We start from the raw sequence: 21,195 nt of genomic DNA, 5'->3' as shown, positions 1-21,195 counted from the left end.
TATTTTTCCAGAGTGGTTATTGTTTCATAGAAAACACTTGAGTCTCAGAAATTGATAATTTGAAAAGGAAAAGATGGAAATGGAAAGATAAAAATAAGAATAATGAAGGCTGTGGAGGGGTGAATTCAACTGTGATATATTGTAAGAACAGTTGTAAAGTTCACAGTGTACCCCAGCACAACAATAATAAAAATAATGCAGGTTTAGATAGACTTTAGGGAGAGGCAATAGGAATAATGAATGCAGGGTTAGCTCTAAGCCTTGATACAACATCTCGTCTTCTTCCATCCTGTGTCTGGACTTTTCTGGAAAAATAATCATGAGCTTGCTTTCTGGGAATTAGAATCAGAGCAACAAGACAATGGGAAAGGCAAAGGTCAGGGGAAAATACTAAATGGTAGTCATGTCATGTAAGTTTTTAAAGGTTTAGCTACCATGTGTATACTTAGTTCTCTCCTGGGAGCATTATACAATAGTCTATAATCATTATTGCTGTCTATTTATCATCTGATATAATTCTATACTACATTCATGATAACATGGAAAAAATCAGAGGGTAAGTTTTATGGGTTTTTTTTAAAGAGAGAAAAAGGGAAACCAAAATTATAAAGGGAGATTAAGTTGGCATGTTGATTAATTCCCTCTCTTAAAATGATTAGATTTACAATAATTTGTCTTAAATTACTGACAAGTGAGTACAGTTTCTTAAATTGTATTATAATTGCTATTTTCCTAAAATGTTGCTAACAATATTTTTCTGGTAGAAAAATACTTCTTAAGGGACAATACGAAGTGACAAAGGAAGACATTAAGGATTTATTTGAAGAAATAATTTTAAACAAATCTCTTAAACAGGAAATTTTTGGAACTGAAGGAGTAGATATAATTCTTCATGTAATGAAAGCAGACCCCAAGAAGTTTCAGAGTGGCTTAGGCTACAGTGTACTTCTTTTTAGTACATTGGACAGCATTTGGTAAGTATGACTGCAACCAAGTTAGTTAGAATCACAGTAGAAGAAAATTCATTCTACAGCGATGTGCACCAATTTTTTTCCCTCAAAACTCTACCAAAGAGATGACTTGCTCTATTTATTTTTCTTTTAGATAATCTGAAAATGACACTAATTTCCTTTGGAAAGTAATCTTGTCTCATCACCCAAATAGAAAATCACCCTTATATCTAATCCTAAATCCTTGTTTTTATGATTTAAACCCATTCCACTTTGGCCTTGTCTAGGAAAGACATAAGCATTCAAGAATAATACTCATATAGTAGTAGTAGTAGCAGTATATTTTTGCTCTGTTTCTAGGCTCCCCACTCATTTGCTGATAAGATCAGTGACAAATGTCACTGGTGATTTGCCTATCCTTTGTTATATTGTGCTATTTTAATAAATACATTTTTAATAAGTCTGGATGTGTGGTAGAGTAAGATTTCTAACTTTTTCCTCTGTTTTAGCTTTTGCTGACTATTGCAATTAGATATTGTCAAAGTCCTCCAGAAAAACAGTCAACGGAATTATATAGTGTGAGATTTATTGTAAGTAACTGTCTCATGCAAAAATGAAGGCTGAAAAGTCCCAATCTAAATAAAAGTCAGCAAGCTGGGCACCCAGTAGAGCTGATGGTGTAGTTCCTTTCTGTGACTAAAAGCCTGAGGACCAGAAGAGCCAGTGGTCTAAGTTCCAGTCTGATAATTGGTAGGCTTGAGACCCAAGAAGAGTCAGTTTTTCAGTTTGACTCAGATGGCTTGCATCCTAGTTCAGCAGTCAGGCAGCAAAGTTTCCATTCACTCAGCATTTTTATTCTGTTCAGGTCTGATTGGGTAAGGTCCACCCACATTAGGAAAGCCATCTGCTATATTCAGTCTACTGATTCAGCAGTTTATATCATCCAGGAACACCCTTACAGACTAAATAGTGTATGTCTTGCCATCCCAGAGGCGGTAAAACCTAGAACCATCTGAGTTGGCACATCCAAGCTTTTGAACTTTTGGGTACCAGCTTCTACCATCCCCACACCTGCCCCTCAACAAACACCATCATGAAACAAACAGTAGAAACCAGGATCTCTTGCTTTCTAAAGGGAGCCATATGTAGCATAGGGACTTAGGAAAGTATGCCTGGGAGAAGCATATTATTCTTCATCACTACCACTATTATTCCTCATCACCACCAGCAATAGCTTTTTCAGCCCATTTTCCTTACTGGGGAAGAGAGTAACAGTAGCCTAAGCAGCCACTTCAGCCTTTCACTGTGATGTGAGCTACATGGACTTAAACAGCAGGCATTTTTTACTGCAAAAATGATATGTAATCAATTGTCAAATGTCCTAAGTGTAAAAAGGGGACTGTTGGGGAGGGGGACAGTGGGAAGGGAAAAGGGAAAAGAAGTGGGTGATATATAATGATCAAGGTACATTATATATACATATGAAAATGGGATAATGAAATCTACTAAAAACTTAAAAAGTGAGGGGACCAGAGAGGGAGGTTAAGAAAGGGGATAAATTTATCAAAGTATATATTATACGTGTATGGCAATATCACAATAAAACTTCAATTGTCCTAAAAAAGGATTGTCAAATGTTTTAGGTATACCCACCATGAAAGAGAGTCAATAAACAAATAAACCTTAAAGAAATAATTATTAGAGCAAGTACATGAGCTCTTTAAGAGTAATTAATATCATGAAAGCAAAGGAGAATGTGCACTTGCAGAAAAGAAATAGGCAATGTGTGGCAGAATTAATTGGTATTGGTTAAAAATAGTTGAAATTAAACTACACGGATGTGTGGAAATATCACAATGAAAACCTTCCGTGTTGTACAATTAATGTGCAGTAATAAAAATTGGAAGTGAAAATATAAGTAAACTCTTCGGGTAAAATGTCTTCAAAGTTCTATTTTTTAATACAAATCGTTGGCTACTTAATTTAGAGCAAAGAAAAAATAGTCTTTGAGAATGCTTTGATAAAAAGAAAGCTCTACAAATTTAATCTAACAGTAAATGTTTGTCAAATGTATAACTTTCCTTTAATTTAAGGTGCTGCATTTTGGGTTGTTATCCCTCAGAGGATTACTTTCTTGAAAAGGAAGGGATTTTTCTCCTTTTGGATATATTGGCAGTAAGTATGGTTACAACAATTGTAAGACAAAAGATAAATATGTCTTGGAAAACAAGTGTATAGAACACTATTTTGTGTATAGTTGTGCCCTTGCATCATGTTCAAATCTATTATTTAAACAAAAATTCCTCCTGGAGACTCATAAAACACTAGCATATTAAAAGTTCTGAAAAGTCCTCCAGTTAAGAAATCAATATAGTCAGTGTTCCTGAATACATGTATGCATATCTTGTTTTCTTTCTTTGTACTGCATCATCCTGCTAAGAAACTGTCAGTAGTGAGATAGACCATATCAAAGCTTAGTCACTTATTCATGACTTCCAGCATCCCCTGTTAGTATTAAAAGTTAAGGGCACATTAGACAAAGATAAATATTTACTTTTTGGCGGTATTGGAGTTTGAACTCAGAGCCTTGCACTTGCTAGGCAGGCACTCTACCACTTGAGTCATCCCCACCCCCAACACTTTTTGCTTCCATTATTTTTTGAGTAGGGTCTCACATTTATTCCTGGGCCAGCATGGACTGTAGTCCTTTTGTTTATGACTCCCATGTAGCTAGGATGACCAGCACGCACCACCACTCCCAGCTCATTCATTGAGATGGGGGTTCTCACTAACTTTTTGCCTGGCCTAACCATAAACTGCCATCCTCCTAGTCTCCATCTCCCAAGTAACTAGGATTAAAGGTGTGAGTCACTGTGCTCAGCTTCATTTTTGAAGAACTGTGTGTAGTTTGGAGGTAACATGAAGAAGTCTGGTGTGTCTGGGGCCCCTGTTTAGCAAGATAGGCAGAAGGTAACATACTAAGGCCTCCGGTAAAGCAGTCTTCATGTAATGTTGTGACAAATAGAAACCCCCATTCTAGCCTCAATTCTATGGTACATAGAATTGAGGTACATAGTCAGGATGATGTAGAAGGAAAATGATCATTTTTGTTTAGCAAAATTTTGAGAAGTTCTAATGCAGAGTTCTAGCCATTCTCTATCTATGGTTCCCACTATTCTGGATTTTATTAACAGACTAATAGACCTGCCTCAATTTAACAGAGGCACTAAAACTATTTGTATCCTATCACATCTTTGACAGAAAATTGGTACATGGTTCTTTTTAATGTCTTCATCTATAAAACAGGGATAACGACAGTATCTACCTGACCACAGTATTGGAAGGATTAAATATGAGACATTGTGTGCACGTTTGTACATGTGCATGCATGCATCAGCACGTGTGTGCATATGTGTATACACATACAGACAGTGGTTAAAATACTTTCTGATATATTGCTATTTATTTGCTATTATTGTAGTATTATGTTGTGTTTAATGTAGATCAATCCAATAAAATTATTTATGAATTATAAATATTACTTAATGAACTTATATCACCTCAACCTTTGACATTTGTCTTCTCCTGAATGTGAAGTACAGGAATAGAAAAAAAATCACTTGATTGAGGTCTCTGCTAAATACAGTTCTAAAATATTTGTGCAGTGTATACAACGATAATTGCTAACAATGGTTCAGTGTTATCGACAGCTAATAAGCTGTGCTAGAAGTCTCATATAACTCATAAACACAATTTGCAGGTAATATTACCTTTTATAAAAGGATACTGATCACATTTGCAAGAGGCCAGATGTCTCCTTTGCCCTTTTTATTAGCAGTACTCTAAAAGCATTCAAAAATATTTCACATAGAAAAATTAGTGGGTGGAGGCCATTGCTCTGTATGGAATTTTCTATAGACAAATTTTGGTCTGCTGTAAAATAAAATATGTTTGATGATAACAGAACTTTTCTCAAGTGCTTAAATACTCTTTTTTATGGATGCTGATTGTTAAAATATAATATTTATGTCATTTTAAATTTTTTTCATATTTGACTGTCACAGTTACCATCAGTTATTTTCTTGATTACAAAGAAATTTTAATATAACTGACAACAAAGAAATTATAACTAATATAAGCCTTTTCAAACCTTAATAAAATACATAAATTGGAGGCTGATGGAGTGGTTCAAGAGATCAGAGTACTGCCTAGCAAGCATGAGGCCCTGAGTTGAAACCTCAGTGCTGCCAAAACAAAAAACAAAAAGAAACCACATAAATTGGAATGATCCTTTGTGTGCGTGTGTGTGTGTGTGTGTGTGTGTGTGTGTGTGTGTGTGTGTGTGACTGGTCTTTGAGGTCAGGGCTTTGTGCTTCCAAAGTAGGCACTCTACTGCTTGAGCTACCCATCCAGTCCACCTTGCTCTGATTATTTTGGAGATGGGATCTTGTGAACTATTTGCTTGCCTCTAAATGCAGTCCTCCTGATCTCAGCCTCCCAAGTAGCCAGGATTACAGACATGAGCCTCCAACAGAACTGTCCTGTAATTACAGCAAACCATGTCATTGCTGATCTTGCTCTATTTAAAGTGAATATCTTCACTTATTTTTGCAAATCCCCATTTTCCAATTAAATCAAATTAATTACAATTTGGCCACAATGTGTATTTATGACTACTTAAAAATTATATTAAATGTTTTCCTTTTTCTCCTTTTTAATTTCTAATATTTGAGGATGCTCATTATATTGAGTATTTTGAAGACTCTGAGTTAGAAGGAACTTACTGATAAAGCAGATATTTTTCTCTCTTTTTAGAAAGACAATTATTCTTAATATTTATTGCAAATTTTTTTCTATTTCCGTTTTCTTGCTGAAGTTAAACCAAAAAAAATTCTGTAATCTAATACTTGGAATAATGGTTGAATTTTGTGATAATCCCAAAACTGCGGCTCATGTCAATGCTTGGCGAGGGAAAAAGGGTCAGACAGCTGCTAGCCTTTTAATTAAATTGTGGAGAACAGAAGAAAAAGAACTAGGAGTAAAACGTGATAAAAATGGGAAGATCGTTGGTAAGTGTTTTTACAATTGTTGGAAGAAGCAATTGCATGGATTTTTAAGAGATCTTTAAAACAGGGTATTAGGAAAATATGATGCCTTTCACGCTGTTTTCTAAAGAGTTATTTTCACCAGGGCTTGAAGAACTTGCTAACATAAATTGTGAATATTGGAAGAAAATAAGTAAATTAGTAGCATTTTCTTATTTTTGTAGAATATTTTGAAAACTGGCATTTGACCATATTTTTAACTCAAAAATTAATAATACTTCCTAAGGAAATTATCCATTTCCTTTACAAATATATTCAGTAACATCTGACCCATAAATTTTAGGATGTAAATGAAGTGCTTGGAAAAAATTTTTACAGTAATTTGTACATTAGTGTTTATACAATTTACTTTTTGCATGAAAAAATAAATTATTTTCTAATAAATATAAATCAAGTGTTCATAATTTTAGTTACCATACCCTAATGAGGTTTGCAGTATCAGAATTTTATTAACTTATATATTCTATAATGCTATGTTACATCTTCTAAACCCTTCAAGATTCTTATGGTTTTATCAAAACTGTTATTAATGTTTATTTTAAATGAAAATACTTCCAGTTCTAATGACTTCTATTTTTAGTCCATTTTTACTATTTGAGTTTTGATTTATGTCATCATAAAATAGTTTTTATATTTGTAGCTAAATATATTGAAACCAAACTCAAAGAGATTACATCATTGTTAATTTGACATTATTCATTTTCTGGATCTCAAAATTTTAAAAGTTACTTAAAATTTCACTTTTAATGAGTAATTTTGTAAATTTTTCATAGTTTACATAAATAATAAAAATGAAAGTTTTGCTTTTTGCTACTAATTGTGTAGGGAGGGTACTGATTATGCTTTCAAAAAAGCAGATAGGTGACTGGAAATGTAGCTCAGTGGGAGAAGGCTTGCCTAGTTTGTGCAGGGCCTGGGTTCAATCCCCAGCACTGCCAAAAAAAAAAAAAAGTAACCATGTATAAGGCACTATTTTACTGTTGTAAGGTTTTAGTATATTTTATGTTTTAATATAGTCTATATTTAGAATTAATATTTACTATGGTTTTTATCTGTGCCTTCTATATTTTCATGATATCCAATGATTAGATACAAAGAAACCTTTGTTTACTAGTTTTCAAGAAGAGCAAAAAATCATGCCACTGCCTGCTAACTGCCCATCTATTGCAGTTATGGATGTTGCTGAGAATATCAGAGCAAAAATTTATGCTGTTTTGGGCAAACTAGGTAAGAAGCTGTTCCTCAGACTCACAAGAGCTGTTCTGCTGAGTGTCACCACACATCCATTTTGCTTTGGAGTTCATTTTTCAAACATGAATAAATGTCCCTTTACATGGATATGTGCATGTTCAGTTGTCACCCCAAAATCCAGGCTGCATTGCTGACCACAGTCTCTGGAAGTTGGGTCCAGCAGAACTTTTTGGTTTCCCAGATAATTCCAGTGTGCAGCCAGGACTAAGGCAGTCAGTTTAGTTGTTTAGGCTTAAATATTAGCATTCTGAATCAGCTGAGGTCTTTATTTAAAGTCTTTGCTTCCCTATTAAGAAAAATACCCTCAAACACTTGTGCTTCTGAAAGTGAGGTATTTTGACCACACACAGAAAGGATGACTTTTCTTCTAATGACTAGATAAGCACGACCTGGAAGAGGTTTTTTGTTGTTGTTGTTGTTGTTACAGGAAAAACTGACTCTCACAGGAGCAACTTTTTCAAAAATCAAGATAATATCAAAAGTCAATGCTAGCATTTTTTTATGATACATTGCTTCTTGGAATCACTGGCTTTGTCAAAGTAATTTTCTCTTCATAAACTTTGTTTAGATTTTGAAAATTTACCTGGTCTATCTGCTGAAGATTTCATCACCCTCTGTATCATACATAGGTATCTCGATTTTAAAGTAAGTACTATTTTAATAACTAAAATCTACTATAGCAAAAAACAAATTGGGAAATAAGAGATCTATTCATAGCTGTGCCAACTGTCCATATGCTGTATAGTTTTTATTTCCCATTATGATACTGTTAAAGAAACAAAGCATTCATTGACTGGGTATTCTTCATGAAATAAGATTTCATCCAACCATTAACTTATAAAGAAAGATGGATATTATTGACATAAAGCTGTTTAGAGCTAACAGAATTTTTTAAATATAATTTATTCTCTTTGGAAAGAGAGCTAGAATTAAATGAGTTTTTTTAATTAAAATTATTAATATTTAACATTCTTTTATCATTACTTTATATTTTTAATCATCATTACATAAAATCTCAATGAAAACAGATAAGGTTGCTTAGTTCATTGGTTATATTTTCATCAGCAAATAAGTGCTTTTGAAGTTTCAGAAAAATCTTCATAAGTAAACAGTCTCCTTCTTACATTAGTACTATGTATCTGAATGTTGTAAATGAATAAATCCCTCTTCTCAAATGAAAACCAAATTTTATTCCTATCTTAGATACATAAATATTTCTCTAATTTTAAATATACTCAAGCACATGAATTTTAGAATATGAAGTGGAGTTTTGGCATGATGGAATCACGGAATTAAAAACTTGAGATTGGATTCTAACTTGTCTTAGCTAGGTGAGGACCAGTGCTCTGTTTGTAGAGTGACTATGTTCTAGGGTTCCAGGAGACCCCATGTTTGTTCTCCTACAAGTTCAGGTTGACCTAGCCTTCGTACAATGCTTTAGGAAGGAAAATCAGCAGTAATTCAGAAAGTTGAGAATGATTAATAATTTCTGCATCTATGAAAACAAAGTAACTGTAAACCAGAGGGTAATATTTATGACAGAGAATTAGAGTTATGTGACGGAGCTTCATCCAGGAATACTTTTAATCATTGAAAAAAATTGATAAATTACTTTGGAAAACTCAAAAGCAACTAGTGCCCTAAATCATTCCAATGCATTAATTTACACTCAAGAAGTAAATAAGGAGAAGTTTAATGGTTAACAGGAGTGACCACCCACATAAAGGATTTCCTAAAATTGCATCATTTATTTTTAATATTAATTTATTAATTTAACCTTGTTAAACTGTGTTAAACAGATTGGAGAAATATGGAATGAAATATATGAGGAAATAAAATTGGAAAAGTTAAGACCAGTCTCTTCAGATAAAAAAATTTTGGAATCTATTACAACAGCATCAGAAACCATTGGAAAGATGGTTGCATCTCTGCAAAGTGAGATGATTGAAAGCCAAACACGCCAAGATATGCAAAATGAACAAAGAGTATACACAAAAGTAAGCCACAGATACCATGAAGCAAGTGAGGCACAAAATACCGACTTCTTTTTTTTTATTATTCATATATTCATATGTGCATACATTGTTTGGGCCATTTCTTCCCCCTGCCCCTCACCCTCTCCCTCTTCCCCCCACCCCCCCACACTTCCAGACAGAAACTGTTCTGCCCTTTTCTCCAATTTTGTTGAAGAGAAGACAATAATAAGAAAGACAAAGCATTTTTGCTAGTTAAGAATAGCTATACAGAGAGGTTCCTAGCATTGCTTCCATGCACAAGTGTATTACAACCCAAATTGATTCATCTCTACCTGATCACCTTCCCATATTGACCCCTGTCACTTTAAGGTTTCTGTATTAACTCCTCTGCAGTGGGGACATCAAACACTTTCATGTTTTGGGTTTCCTACCTAACCCCATACCTCCCATTTGTGCTCTCCCCTAGCATGTGACCCAAGTCTAACAACATCGCTGTATTTGCCCTAGATCTAAAGTCCGCATATGAGGGAGAACATACAATTTTTGGTCTTCTGAGCCTGGCTAACCTCTCTCAGAATGTTGTTCTCCAGTTCTATCCATTTACCTGTGAATGATAAGGTTTCATTCTTCATGGCTGAGTAAAACTCCACTGTGTACAAGTACCACATTTTCTTAATCCATTCATCAGTAGTGGGGCATCTTGGCTGTTTCCATAACTTGGCTATTGTGAATAGTGCTGCAATAAACATGGGTGTGCCGGTGCCTCTGGAGTAACCTGAAGACACCGACTTCTGTGCACAAGCTACAATGGGATTATCCATGGGATATATTTGTCTTACTTGTGAATGTTTTAACCTTGATTTCTTTTGTTTACTCTAATAGTTATATTCTGCTTCTTTGTGTAGTTTTAAAAGAAACCATGGACTTAAGATTTCAATGTTGTTTTGTGGTATTATAATGTGATTTCTACAGTCTTATGTTTTAAAGATAAAGAGATGCCTGAGACACTTCCATTTTTTGAAATGCCCAACACTATTCCAAAAATTATAGCCTACTTAATTATATAAAGCTAACAAATTCTGGCAGTTTACCTGTAACTACATGGATGACTTCATAGAAAGAGAAAGTAGTCCCCACCTCTCATTCTGAAATAGGCCCTTACTAGTTGACCAATAACAGGCTTATCCACCAATCAGCATGGTCCTCGTCTCAGTGCCAAAATACTGTGAGCATTCATTCCAGAGGGAAAATGGATTCTGACTTTTAGCTAATCAGAAAAAGAAAAGAAAAAACTGTGTGGAAAACAGCCATTTACCTAAAACTACAACCAGAAAACTAAATGTGTTATTTATTTTTGAGAATATAAGGGACCATTTAAATGAACTTACTATGATATACCTTCTCCATTTCTGCCTCATGATCCTTTATGACTACAATTATGTGTTCTAAACTCGTTAAGGTGATTTTTCAAAGTTTTTTCTATTGCCTTCTCTTTTCACATAGACTTTTAAATGTTTATAGCTACAGCCTAGAAGAAGCTCTGTGTGTATCCACCTACACATTCTACTCCATGTTATACGCTAAATTGCTTGACAGTTTTGCTTGGGATGCTGCCATTTAACCCATTTATTTACTCTGAAGTAGGGCAGCAGAAATGGGAACTTACACTTCCTCAATGCATTCATTCTTTTGAATGGCACAATGTTTGCTGTATTGACTAAAGATTGTTGATTTATTGATTGTTGTTGACTTCTTACCGTAACTCAGACCCCACCTTTTAGCAGTGACTTAATTAAATATTCTTAGTTTCATAATTTAAGTTTAATGGCATAATATACGTCAACCAAGAACTGCGCCCTCTTACAATACGTTTGATGGCCATCCTGATGAGAACCATGTGCTCCGCAGCATGCCGCAGTCTCCTCGCTACACTGCGTCAGCACAGCAGGCTCAGCACCCTCACAAACCGCTTATCTTGTTGCGGTCATAAAATTAGAAGTAGTTGTACCAGTATAATTTTGTCTACACTAATTATCAGTGGCAAGCAGAAATCTATTTATTTTATCTCATAAGTCTTCTGGTAGATCACATATTTTCTTGTTCTGGGTAATGATGCCTTCATAAATGATAATTGTGTAAAACACTCTTGCTGAGGATGAGTGTTATTAAAATAGCAGTTTCGCCTTACATTTCACAGAAAACTTCAAATCTTAGCCACAAAATAAGTAAATGATTTTTTTTTTCATTTTAAGACTTGTTTTTTAAATTAAGTTCTATGAATCTTTTATTAGCCTTAAGTCTACCTTAGGAAAGTGTAGGTGCTCCCTTCAAAATAGGAGCTTCCAAGCCTTCAGTATTCTTTCGCAGAAACTGAAACCCTCAATTTTCTTTCTCATTTCAGATACAAGGCACACACAAGCAAAGAGAACTGGCTAATAAATCATGGGAAAATTTCTTAGCTAGAACATCAAATGCTAAAATATTAAAGGTAAGGTTTTTAATATTACAAGATATACAATAAATAACCAGTTCTTAAGGACAGATTTTTTTTTTCAAGAATGAATATTCAGTATTCAATTCAATTCTGGTGGCCTTTCTGTGGAATACCCACACTGTTAGAGCTGCATATTCAATTTAAGTTGATTATTGAAACTGTATTTTCACAGTCACAGGAGATGCTACTTTGCATTTCTTTTGGTGTAATTGGGGGAAGCAAGGGTGGTGCTCCTGGCTGGCTTAAAGAGAGGTAATAGCCAGGAATGAGCAAGAAAAAATGTGCTCTACTTTATATTCTGAGCCTTCTGATTCAGTGATTTCTGTAAGAGGCAGAGTGAAGAGCAGGAAAAGCAACTATCCTGTATTACCTCTTCCCCAAGGACTTTCACCCTCTATAATTACTGAAAGAAATTAAAGTTTAAATGGGTAGTTGAGATAAATATCCCTCTGGGAAAAAATGTAATATATTCCATCAGCTAAAAGCTAGAAACTGGTTTGAAGAGTTTATAATGATAATTGTTCACTTGAAATGTGTGAAAAACACCAACGATTTACAAAATTGCATTACTTTTCTCCACCTTTTCATTAATATCATGAATAATCTTCATCCAATGTTTAATTCTTCCTCTAGATATGAAATTGGTAAATATTAAGTTGGTCCTTGAAAATAAAGGAACCATATTAAGATAGCAAAACCTAAGTTAAAAACAAGTTCACTTAAAGTATGATACCAAATTTTTCACTAAAAGTTCTTCCCAACTGCCTGTATTTTAAGGAATAGTTCATGAAAAGAAGCCCCTTTCCTGTAGATCATTTGTTAACTCACACTTACCTGTTTAGTGCCTCAAATAGTGACCTTGAATATAACTGCAACAAATTATATATTATTCTGAATTTTAAAACATTTAAGTGTAATGAATGGTATTTAATTTGTGCATCATATTTTGAAATATTCATAGCCTGGTATAGATTTAGTAGCTTATTAAATTATGTGCTAAAAACTAAATCTGATTTTCTCAGGACCTACTTTCTCCTTGATGTCATATATGACCATTGCCCCTGAAAATCACCAGAACATTTTTAGATGCCTGGTGTCTTAATACACAAAAAATCCAACTAACCTTAATAACTGTCTTTTTAGCTTAAATGAGTAAATGCAGATTCCAGGGCAGCCCAATAAATAGTCAAACAATAAGCCAAACACAATTAAATATACTTTGTATCTTCATTATAAGTACCATATTAATACATTAATACCAATTAACGTTTCTTTCTAATTTAAAAATCTTCAGAAAGCAAAAAGGCTTCAGGAAAAGGCTATAGAATCTTCTAAATATAATGAGCAACCACAAAATGCAATTTATCACCGAACTGTAATTAGAGGCCTTAACACAACGGTAAGATTATTTTTCTCTGCATCTTTTTCTTAATAGATATTAAATTTAGGACTTCAAAATGTTATTTCTATGGGATCTTTATCTCATTTTTTTTTCTTCTTGCTGTTGAGATTTCCCATCATTAAGGCCTTATTTATCTCCAAGATGCATCTCCCTTCACCCAATATTGGATTAGAGCAGACCCATCCCTCCAGGTTTCTTAAGAAATTGCTATCAACACTAGTCAGTATATTTCTTTACATCATCTTGACAGGAAGTAGGCAGTGCCTCCTTTGCCTGGCAAGTAGATCCATACTGTATGCCTGTGATACTGGTGACCCCTACTGGACATAAGTTATCCATGTTAAGAAGCTGATAAGCAATAGATATAGAATGCAAACCCACTTTTCCTGGCTCCAAAGCCCTTATCTTTCCCTTATGTCATGCAGCCTCCTACTTATTTTTACTTATACTTTGCATATTTTCAAAGTAAACTGTAGTATGAATGGGTTTTTCTCTCACTGAAAAATTTTATAGACTGTTAGGTATTTACCTTTTATTTTTGTAGGTGCCCTCTGGTCGGGTAGTAACAGTGGAAAGTACTCCTGTCCGATTACTGGGAGGACCTCTGGCTGATACAGATATTGCTCTTAAAAAGTTGCCTATTCGAGGAGGAGCCTTGCAGAGGGTGAAAACGGTCAAAACTGTGGATGAGACAAAAAAGAGTATTCCTTCCTGATATACTCTATAGACTTTTTGAAATAAATTCTGCTTATAATTTTTTAGATAAATATATCTTTGTATACAAATGTAAAGAATATTTTAGAACAAATATTTCAGAAAAATCCTATAAAAACATAATTAAGGACATTGAGTTTATTTTTACTGAAAATCTCAACATATAATACCAGAAAAGCTGTCATCAATTTCTGTGAAGACTGTTGATTCAACTGAAATTGTAAACATAGTATATCAGTGACACCCTTCTCACTGCCTGTGAACTACTACAGATAGTTTAGCCAAAGAAAATTTATAGGCCCTATATCCATCACATCTAGGAGTAATTAAGACTATAGACTTTGTTGGCTCAAGAGACTAAAACTATGTTAGTAGGATCTTTTCCTTCCAAAAGTGCCTGGCTTATACTCTCTCAGGTTCATACCTGTGGAGAAGAGTGAATGAGCATTTCTCTAGAGTTTTGGCTACTGTCTCTGCATCCTGGGACCCTTGACTGCCACAGGCCTACTCCTTAGTGCTTCACCATGACTTTGGCCAAATCTTGAGTACTGTCTGCTCCTGGATCCAGAACCGGGCCAATACCATCCAAAACATATGCATGGAATAGCAAATCAAGGGACTGGTGTCAGAAGTATACATGAACAATGGACAGCAACAAGTGTCAGTCAAAGTAAAATGATAAGTTATATCTGCTGTAAAAGGTAAATGTAGTCATGAACTACATAACAAAAATAAAAATACAAATACATGTGGTTTTACTCTTAATATGTAAATATGCAAAGCAAAGTCTAATGTTACTTTTCTAATGGGGAAGGATAAGATGAGTGAGGGGAAGTGTTTTTCCTTCCTTTGGTAGCAGAGGTATCTTGTCAAAGAATAGAAGGTAGGTGTCATGTGCTGGATGTATAAGACAAAGCATCCATGTCTCAGTGCCATTATGAGGTTTCCATCTCCTGTTTTCATCTCCATCAAACCCTTCCTCCATCCAGGAAGCCACAAAATTGAGTTCATATCCAGGGATGAGAAAGAAAAAAATTTTTTTCTTAGGAAAATAAACTTAGGAATTTATTTCAGCAGAACAATAGTAAATGTATAACAACTGGCTCACCAAATAAAAAGCCCCAATTTATCCTGTTTGCCAATTTGCATGGCAAATACCCTCACTATGACCTATTTCAAGCTACCAACATGCTATTGAATACAGAGTTGGGAGGTTTTATTATAACAGTTAATAGCGGGTTCCTTCACCCCACTGGGCCTACCTTCTCTTTTCTCCTCTTTTCCTCTTTGTCCTCCTCTTCTACCTCATATTCCTTTAGCAATTTTCCATAATCCTTTCTGTGAGTAGTATCTTCAATGAGAGAAGAAGTTTCATTTGTTGTTACTGTTCTGATAAGAGTGAGTTACCAGTTCACTTTTGGCTGATGGCCTCTCACATGGCCCAACTGTCCAGTGGCTCCAAACACCTTAGTAATGAACTGGGTGTGGTGACATACACCTGTAATACCAGCACTTGGAAGGTTGAGGTAGGAAAATCCCAAGTTCCAAGCCAAGCCTGTGCTACAGTGAGATGCTGTCTCAAAAAAACAAAAACAAAACAAAATAACAAAAAAAGTACAAATCATCATAAGGAGAGTTTAAGAAACTTTAACAACCCAAAGAAGCCTAAGGTATGACAATTCAATGTAGTGTGGTATCCTGGATGGACTCCTGGGAGGGAGGGAAGAACATTAGGGAGAAACTAGTGAAACCTAAATAAAATTTGAAGTGTAGTTAATGATGTATCCCCTCATGAGTTAGTATTTTGGGAGCAGTATTAGATGTTTTGCCACCTTGTTTTTCCTTCTTAGCCTAAGCTGTCTAGAAAATGAGTTAAGCTAAATGAACTCAGCATAGTCACAAAGTCATGAAACCGATGGGGTCTTTACTATACAGCACAACTATAAGAATTGATGGGATTTTTCTTCTTGTCCTCATTTGTTTATTTTTATTAAGATCTCTCAACTCATTTAGTGAGGTGACTTTTAATAGAGCAAAGAGAAATAGTGTCCCCTCTCCATCGTTTTGGCCACTTTTTTTTTATATCATAAAACTGCTTTTCCGTGAGTTATACTGTTTCAATGTGCTCCTACCTTTGTCACACTGCAGTGACAATTCTTGAGTGTTGAGGGTATATCTCGATTGTTCACCAGTGTTCCCTCAAGCTCAATGGTTATTTGGTGAATGAAATGAATGGAGAACAGAAAAAATAAGTTTACTGTATACAGATGACTAGAGTTGTACCCGAAACTGGGAGGAATTTTAACATATCTAATCACCTCAAAAAGGCTTGTGCTGAACTCTTCTAAAATCAGTGCCCATTATTTTAAATCTGACGTAGCAGCTTGTAAATTAAATTAGGAGAACAAAGAAAGCAATTGTAATCAACTTAGTTTGGAAGGCTAAATTAATTTTGTTGATTAAAGCTAAAATGTTTATCACTGCAAAAAATTGTTGTGACAACTATGAGGGATTGACAATTGGTTGGACAGATTTTAGGCAAAAATTGAATAGTCTTTTATGACACTGAACTTTAATCATTTGCACACAAGTTATAAAAGACACAAAATTGTTTGCTAAGGAAAGCCATGACACTGTGCCACTCAGTATCTTTTCAGTCCACCTGCGGAAAAATGACCATCTTCCTAGGCATCTATCTGGTCCTTTTTATAATCTAAGTCCTAACCTGCAACCAGTTGATTTCTTGAACTTAGGGATCCTCCTTTAATAGGCAAGAAAAAAGTATTTTCAACCTCAAAATTTGTTTGACCTACAATTTCATATTATTTACTCCTCTGTTATTATGCAGAACATGGTTACATAAAATAATATTTGTAAAAACATACTGGGGCTTGAATTCAGGGCCTCACACTTGCCAGACAGGCACTCTACCACTTGAGCCATTCCACCATCCCTTTTTAGTACTGAGTATTTTTGAGATAGGCTCTTGCAAACTATTTGCCCAGGCTGGCTTCAAACAACAATCCTAATCTCTGCCTTCTGAGTAGTTAAGATTACAGACAGGAGCCACTGGTACTCAGCTCCAGTCATTCTTTAACCTGAAGATTCCAAATCTGGTGTTCATGTACTATCCTAAAATTCGTGTATTTACATATAAACCCCCAATATAGCTTCATCAGAATTCCAAAACTTAAGACAGTTTATTCTTAGATCAAATTAAACCATCAGACAGTTACATATTCAGCATTTTTGCTGTTTTTAAAATTGTTTGAGTGCTTTGCCTGCATCTGCTTGCACAGAAGAGAATCTGTCACCATAAGAATACTCGAAAGTAGTGTTCTACGCCATGGTAGCTATTATGAAACCTACGAGACAGATTTCTATGGGTTCTCAGTCATGGGAAAGGCTGGAGTTCTCCTGAACGTATGGTTTGGCTTTTCCTTTAAGCATGTGAATCTTGAAACTGCTCATGAGTCCCTCTTTACTTTGAAAAGTGGGAAGCTCAGACCCTTTAACAAAGGTATAGACTTTTGTGATATGCATTAATCTAGACCATAACTGCATATTATTAATTTCCTGTCATCACTTCCTATCATTCCAGATTCCTCATCTACTCAATGTTATCTCATTGTTTGGTATATTTCTTTAAAGCTTCATATTCTTTATAGAATAAGATGTAAGATATAAATAGGTAATAAAAGAAATGAGCTAACACCTAGACAAAAATTCTATGAAACTGAACTTTACTGAGTTTCTTACTGTCCTTTTGTCGACTGTTCCTTTTTCAAAATTGAATAAAAATGAGAACATAAAGTTTTTAGTCCTTAATGCATAGAAAAATATTTCAACATGTAAGAGGGCTTGGTGATGAAATGTACATTTCAGAAGCCACACAATATATCAAGACATTTTGAACAATACTGGCATTAGTTTTGGCACAGTTTTAAAATCAATTTTATGATATAAAATTAGTTGCACTTGTACTTCATCCATGATTTTATTTAAACAATATCACATTTGCATTTAAATGGTATTTTCTTTAAAACAAAGATACTTTACAAAGGTGCTTTCTAAATCAAAAATTGACAAATTATTTGAAAGTATGAGAATGATAATTCAGTATCAATAAAGCAATTCACATCCACAAAGATAATACCATCAATACTAAGGAATTAGAAGTCCTTACTCCCATTTCCTGTTTGAGGAGCAGAAAATGTTTTTCTTTTTTCTTCATTTCTCAACACTTATCTAGTCCTTTCCTAATAAACTTTAAAATACTAAAGATTTAGAACTTATAATTTTGATTGTTACAGGAAATATTTGTAAATACTGACAAAGTTAAGCTTTCAGTTGGTGGTGTCTTGCTTGAGGTGTTTTCTGTGTTTTCCCTCTTAAATGTATAACTCATGTTTAGTAAAATGCAGTCCTATAAGATTAGAGAGAATAAATTAATATTTATCCTAATATGACCCTTAAGCGTTCATTCTTTTATACAATCCTATTGAAAAAATAAATTCGAAAGACTAAAAACATGACTGATGTTTTACAATTCTTCACAAATGTCGTATGAATACTTAAACAGGGTTAAATGGCTCATGAACTACTCTGGGGGAACAATAAGTCAATAATGACCTCCCAAAATGTATCATATTCCAAGATCATTTAGAATCAAGTTCTTTCATGGTTTCTAACTAACATTGTTAGGACCCCCGAGAGACAGAGAGCCACACGTGAATGCAATCAACAAAGCAGAGTTTATTGGGCTGGCTAGCCAGGGTCGAGCTCCCACACGGACACGCAGGACCAGTTAGGAAAACACGACCCTGAGCCTCTTTAGGGGAGATCTTATATAGACCACTACCTGCCGTTACAGCAAAAGCCCGCGCGGCACATAGCCAATGATTTTGTAACACCACATACATTTCCAGCCTATCTAAGAGTACGTGTACTTCCTAGCCTATGGAGTACAAGGTCAGCATTTGCGCGCGTATTTACGTTATCAACATTGAGCAAGCAGGCAGAGCACATCTTGCACGTACATCCCGTCATCTTTCGCAACCTGCTCACATTCCTCACGTTCTATATGCCCGAGCTGAGCCCTGCTGCTCTGCTTATCTAATCTACACGGGGCCTTTGGTACTGGTTTCTCCAACAGGGGGGTGGGGTCCGCTGAGACATCCTATTCCTTTCATTCCCCCCTTTTCTTATGGCCTAAATTGAGGAATCATTCTCAAGTGGATGAAGAGCCTGATATTGTTGGCGGAGGACCAGAAGTTGGATAGTATTAATTCAACTTTTGACAAAGGTCATAAGTCGGTTTAGAATCCATGGTCCTATGGTAACAAGTAATAGGAGGGTTATTATTGGCCCTGCCAGTGTAGATAGGAGGGTAGCTAACTATGGGGACTGGTTAAACCAAGTCTTGAACCAGCTTTCCCCGGCCTCTTTTTCTCATTTTCTTTGTTCTAGGCTCTTTCAAAGTTTAGACATGGAGTCACGAACAACTCCGGTATGGTCAGCGTAAAAACAACATTCTTCCCCTAGGGCAACACATAGTCCCCCCTTTTGGAGGAACAGCAAGTCCAGACCTCGTCGGTTTTGAAGTACTACCTCAGATAGAGAAGTAAGGGATTTTTCTAGGTGGCTAATGGAGGTTTCTATTCTCTCTATATCTTCGTCTATGGCTGCGCGCAACGAAGACATCCCTTTATGCTGGGTGGCCAAGGAGGCTATGCCGGTTCCTGCCCCCGCTAACCCTAGGCTGAGTAGGGTAGCAATAGTTAGTGCGGAAATAGGTTCTCTCTTTTTCCTTCTTTCAACCGTTTTTGTATTCCAGTATGAATATAGACTCTCCTCTGAATGATAGAGGATGCGGGGCAGCACAGCCACTATGACACAGAATTCTTTAGAGCTGTTAAACACCTTAGTTGATAGGCAAGGGGTGAGTCCAGACCGTGAGCATAGCCACCACCCCTCGTCCTTTGGAACTATCCAGTTAATAGTGCTGTCCCAGGTTTGATTGGCTTTAATAACAGTACATAAGTCTTGTCTACCCCTTGGCACCTTTCCTAAGCAGGTTCCTTGGCCACTTACCTGTTGTATGGTCAGACCTCTTTTACGGTTTCTCCAGGAACATTGGGTGGGGTTTTCACTAGTTGAGCTATTATAGGTGACATTTAGCCCTATTGCCTCATATAATGGGGGCCTCACATCATAGCACAGCCAGCAGGAGGTAGTCATGCTAGGGTTGGTGTGGTTTAACGTCAGGAATGCAGCATCTACCAGGTCCCAGAGGGGGTCTTTGGACCCGGTCATGAGACTGGGCCTCACCAGGGGAGGGCTGGTTCCTGATGGTCTTGGAGTGGTGACATTAGCCTGGGCTATGGTTGAGGGAAGGTGGTGAGTTGTGGAACGTCGGGGAGGTGGCTTTACATAGGGCAGCCTAAGTACCTTATTAGGGCCTACTGCTGTGGACGGTGGCCCCGTGGGCTCAATTTTCAATCTGACTACTATGGTCGAGCCAGTGTGTCTACCATATTTATAAAATACAATTCCCCATATCCTTCCTTGCATCCATCCTGAGGTGTCCTGTTTACCAGCTTCAGTGAAAGTGACCTTGATTCTATCTAGATCTGTGGGCCAGCAACCGCGGTTGAAAATCGGAAGGCTTAGCCCCCCCCCATCTGCTTCCCCATGGTGTTCCCCCCGATGCCCCATTTACAAATGCAAATGTGAGCAGGTCTGGTTTTGATACTCCCCATTTCCATTTACCATCGTTAGATGTGATGCATGCCCATGACTTACAGAAAGAGTATTGTATCCCCCCCACAGTCTTTGCTCTTTTGGTGGCCCGGGCAAGCATAAAAACCATAGCGTCGAGCTGAGTCCGGGGCAGTGGCCCCGTAGGCAGGATTGATGTCTCTGAAGCAGAATTGTAGTTCTGGCCACCAAGTTCCCAATGGGGCAGTGTGAGTAGTCTCATTGAGGGTGGTATGTGTCTCCCCATCGGTGAGTATCCAGGTTTGTTTATAAGGCTGGTGAGGGTTGGTTTCGGCAAGGCTCCTGCTCCGGGCAATGAGCAGGATCAGGAAGATCATCCAACTCATTCGTGATGGCTCCTGAAGACTCTGCATGTTTTTGGGGCCGCAAGAGCTTTAGCTTTAATGGGTTGTCTGGGTGTCGCCGTACAGTCCACACTTTAGCCCCTTTTTGTTTTTGATGATTGGCTCAACGCATGTGGGAGTAATGGATCCAAGGTCCGATGCCGTCAACCTTGAGGGCGGTAGGGGTAGTAAACAGTACA

At 36.2% G+C, this 21,195-nt stretch overlaps 1 protein-coding gene across 9 annotated transcripts in view; it reads left to right on the top strand.

Moving 5' to 3' along the window:
• Cfap69 (cilia and flagella associated protein 69) overlaps positions 1-17,633 on the top strand; it is a 66,392-nt gene extending 48,759 nt beyond the window's left edge. For 5 of the 9 annotated variants that reach the window (XM_074064785.1, XM_074064790.1, XM_074064791.1 and 2 more), the window contains 9 exons: positions 856-974; positions 3,044-3,125; positions 5,827-6,019; positions 7,145-7,282; positions 7,875-7,951; positions 9,106-9,303; positions 11,684-11,770; positions 13,071-13,175; positions 13,723-17,633. In XM_074064785.1, coding sequence (XP_073920886.1) covers positions 856-974; positions 3,044-3,125; positions 5,827-6,019; positions 7,145-7,282; positions 7,875-7,951; positions 9,106-9,303; positions 11,684-11,770; positions 13,071-13,175; positions 13,723-13,893 — 1,170 coding nt within the window. In that variant the 3' untranslated portion in view covers positions 13,894-17,633. The remainder of the gene's footprint in view (positions 1-855; positions 975-3,043; positions 3,126-5,826; positions 6,020-7,144; positions 7,283-7,874; positions 7,952-9,105; positions 9,304-11,683; positions 11,771-13,070; positions 13,176-13,722) is intronic. The other 4 variants (XM_074064786.1, XM_074064787.1, XM_074064788.1 and 1 more) reach the window with 4 other exon arrangements.
• Positions 17,634-21,195: the final 3,562 nt, after the last annotated feature.

Source organism: Castor canadensis, chromosome 2 (assembly GCF_047511655.1).
Source record: "Castor canadensis chromosome 2, mCasCan1.hap1v2, whole genome shotgun sequence".
Lineage (NCBI taxonomy): Eukaryota > Metazoa > Chordata > Mammalia > Rodentia > Castoridae > Castor > Castor canadensis.
The sequence above is the reverse complement of the archived record's forward strand: the minus strand, read 5'-3'. Positions and strand labels throughout refer to the sequence as shown.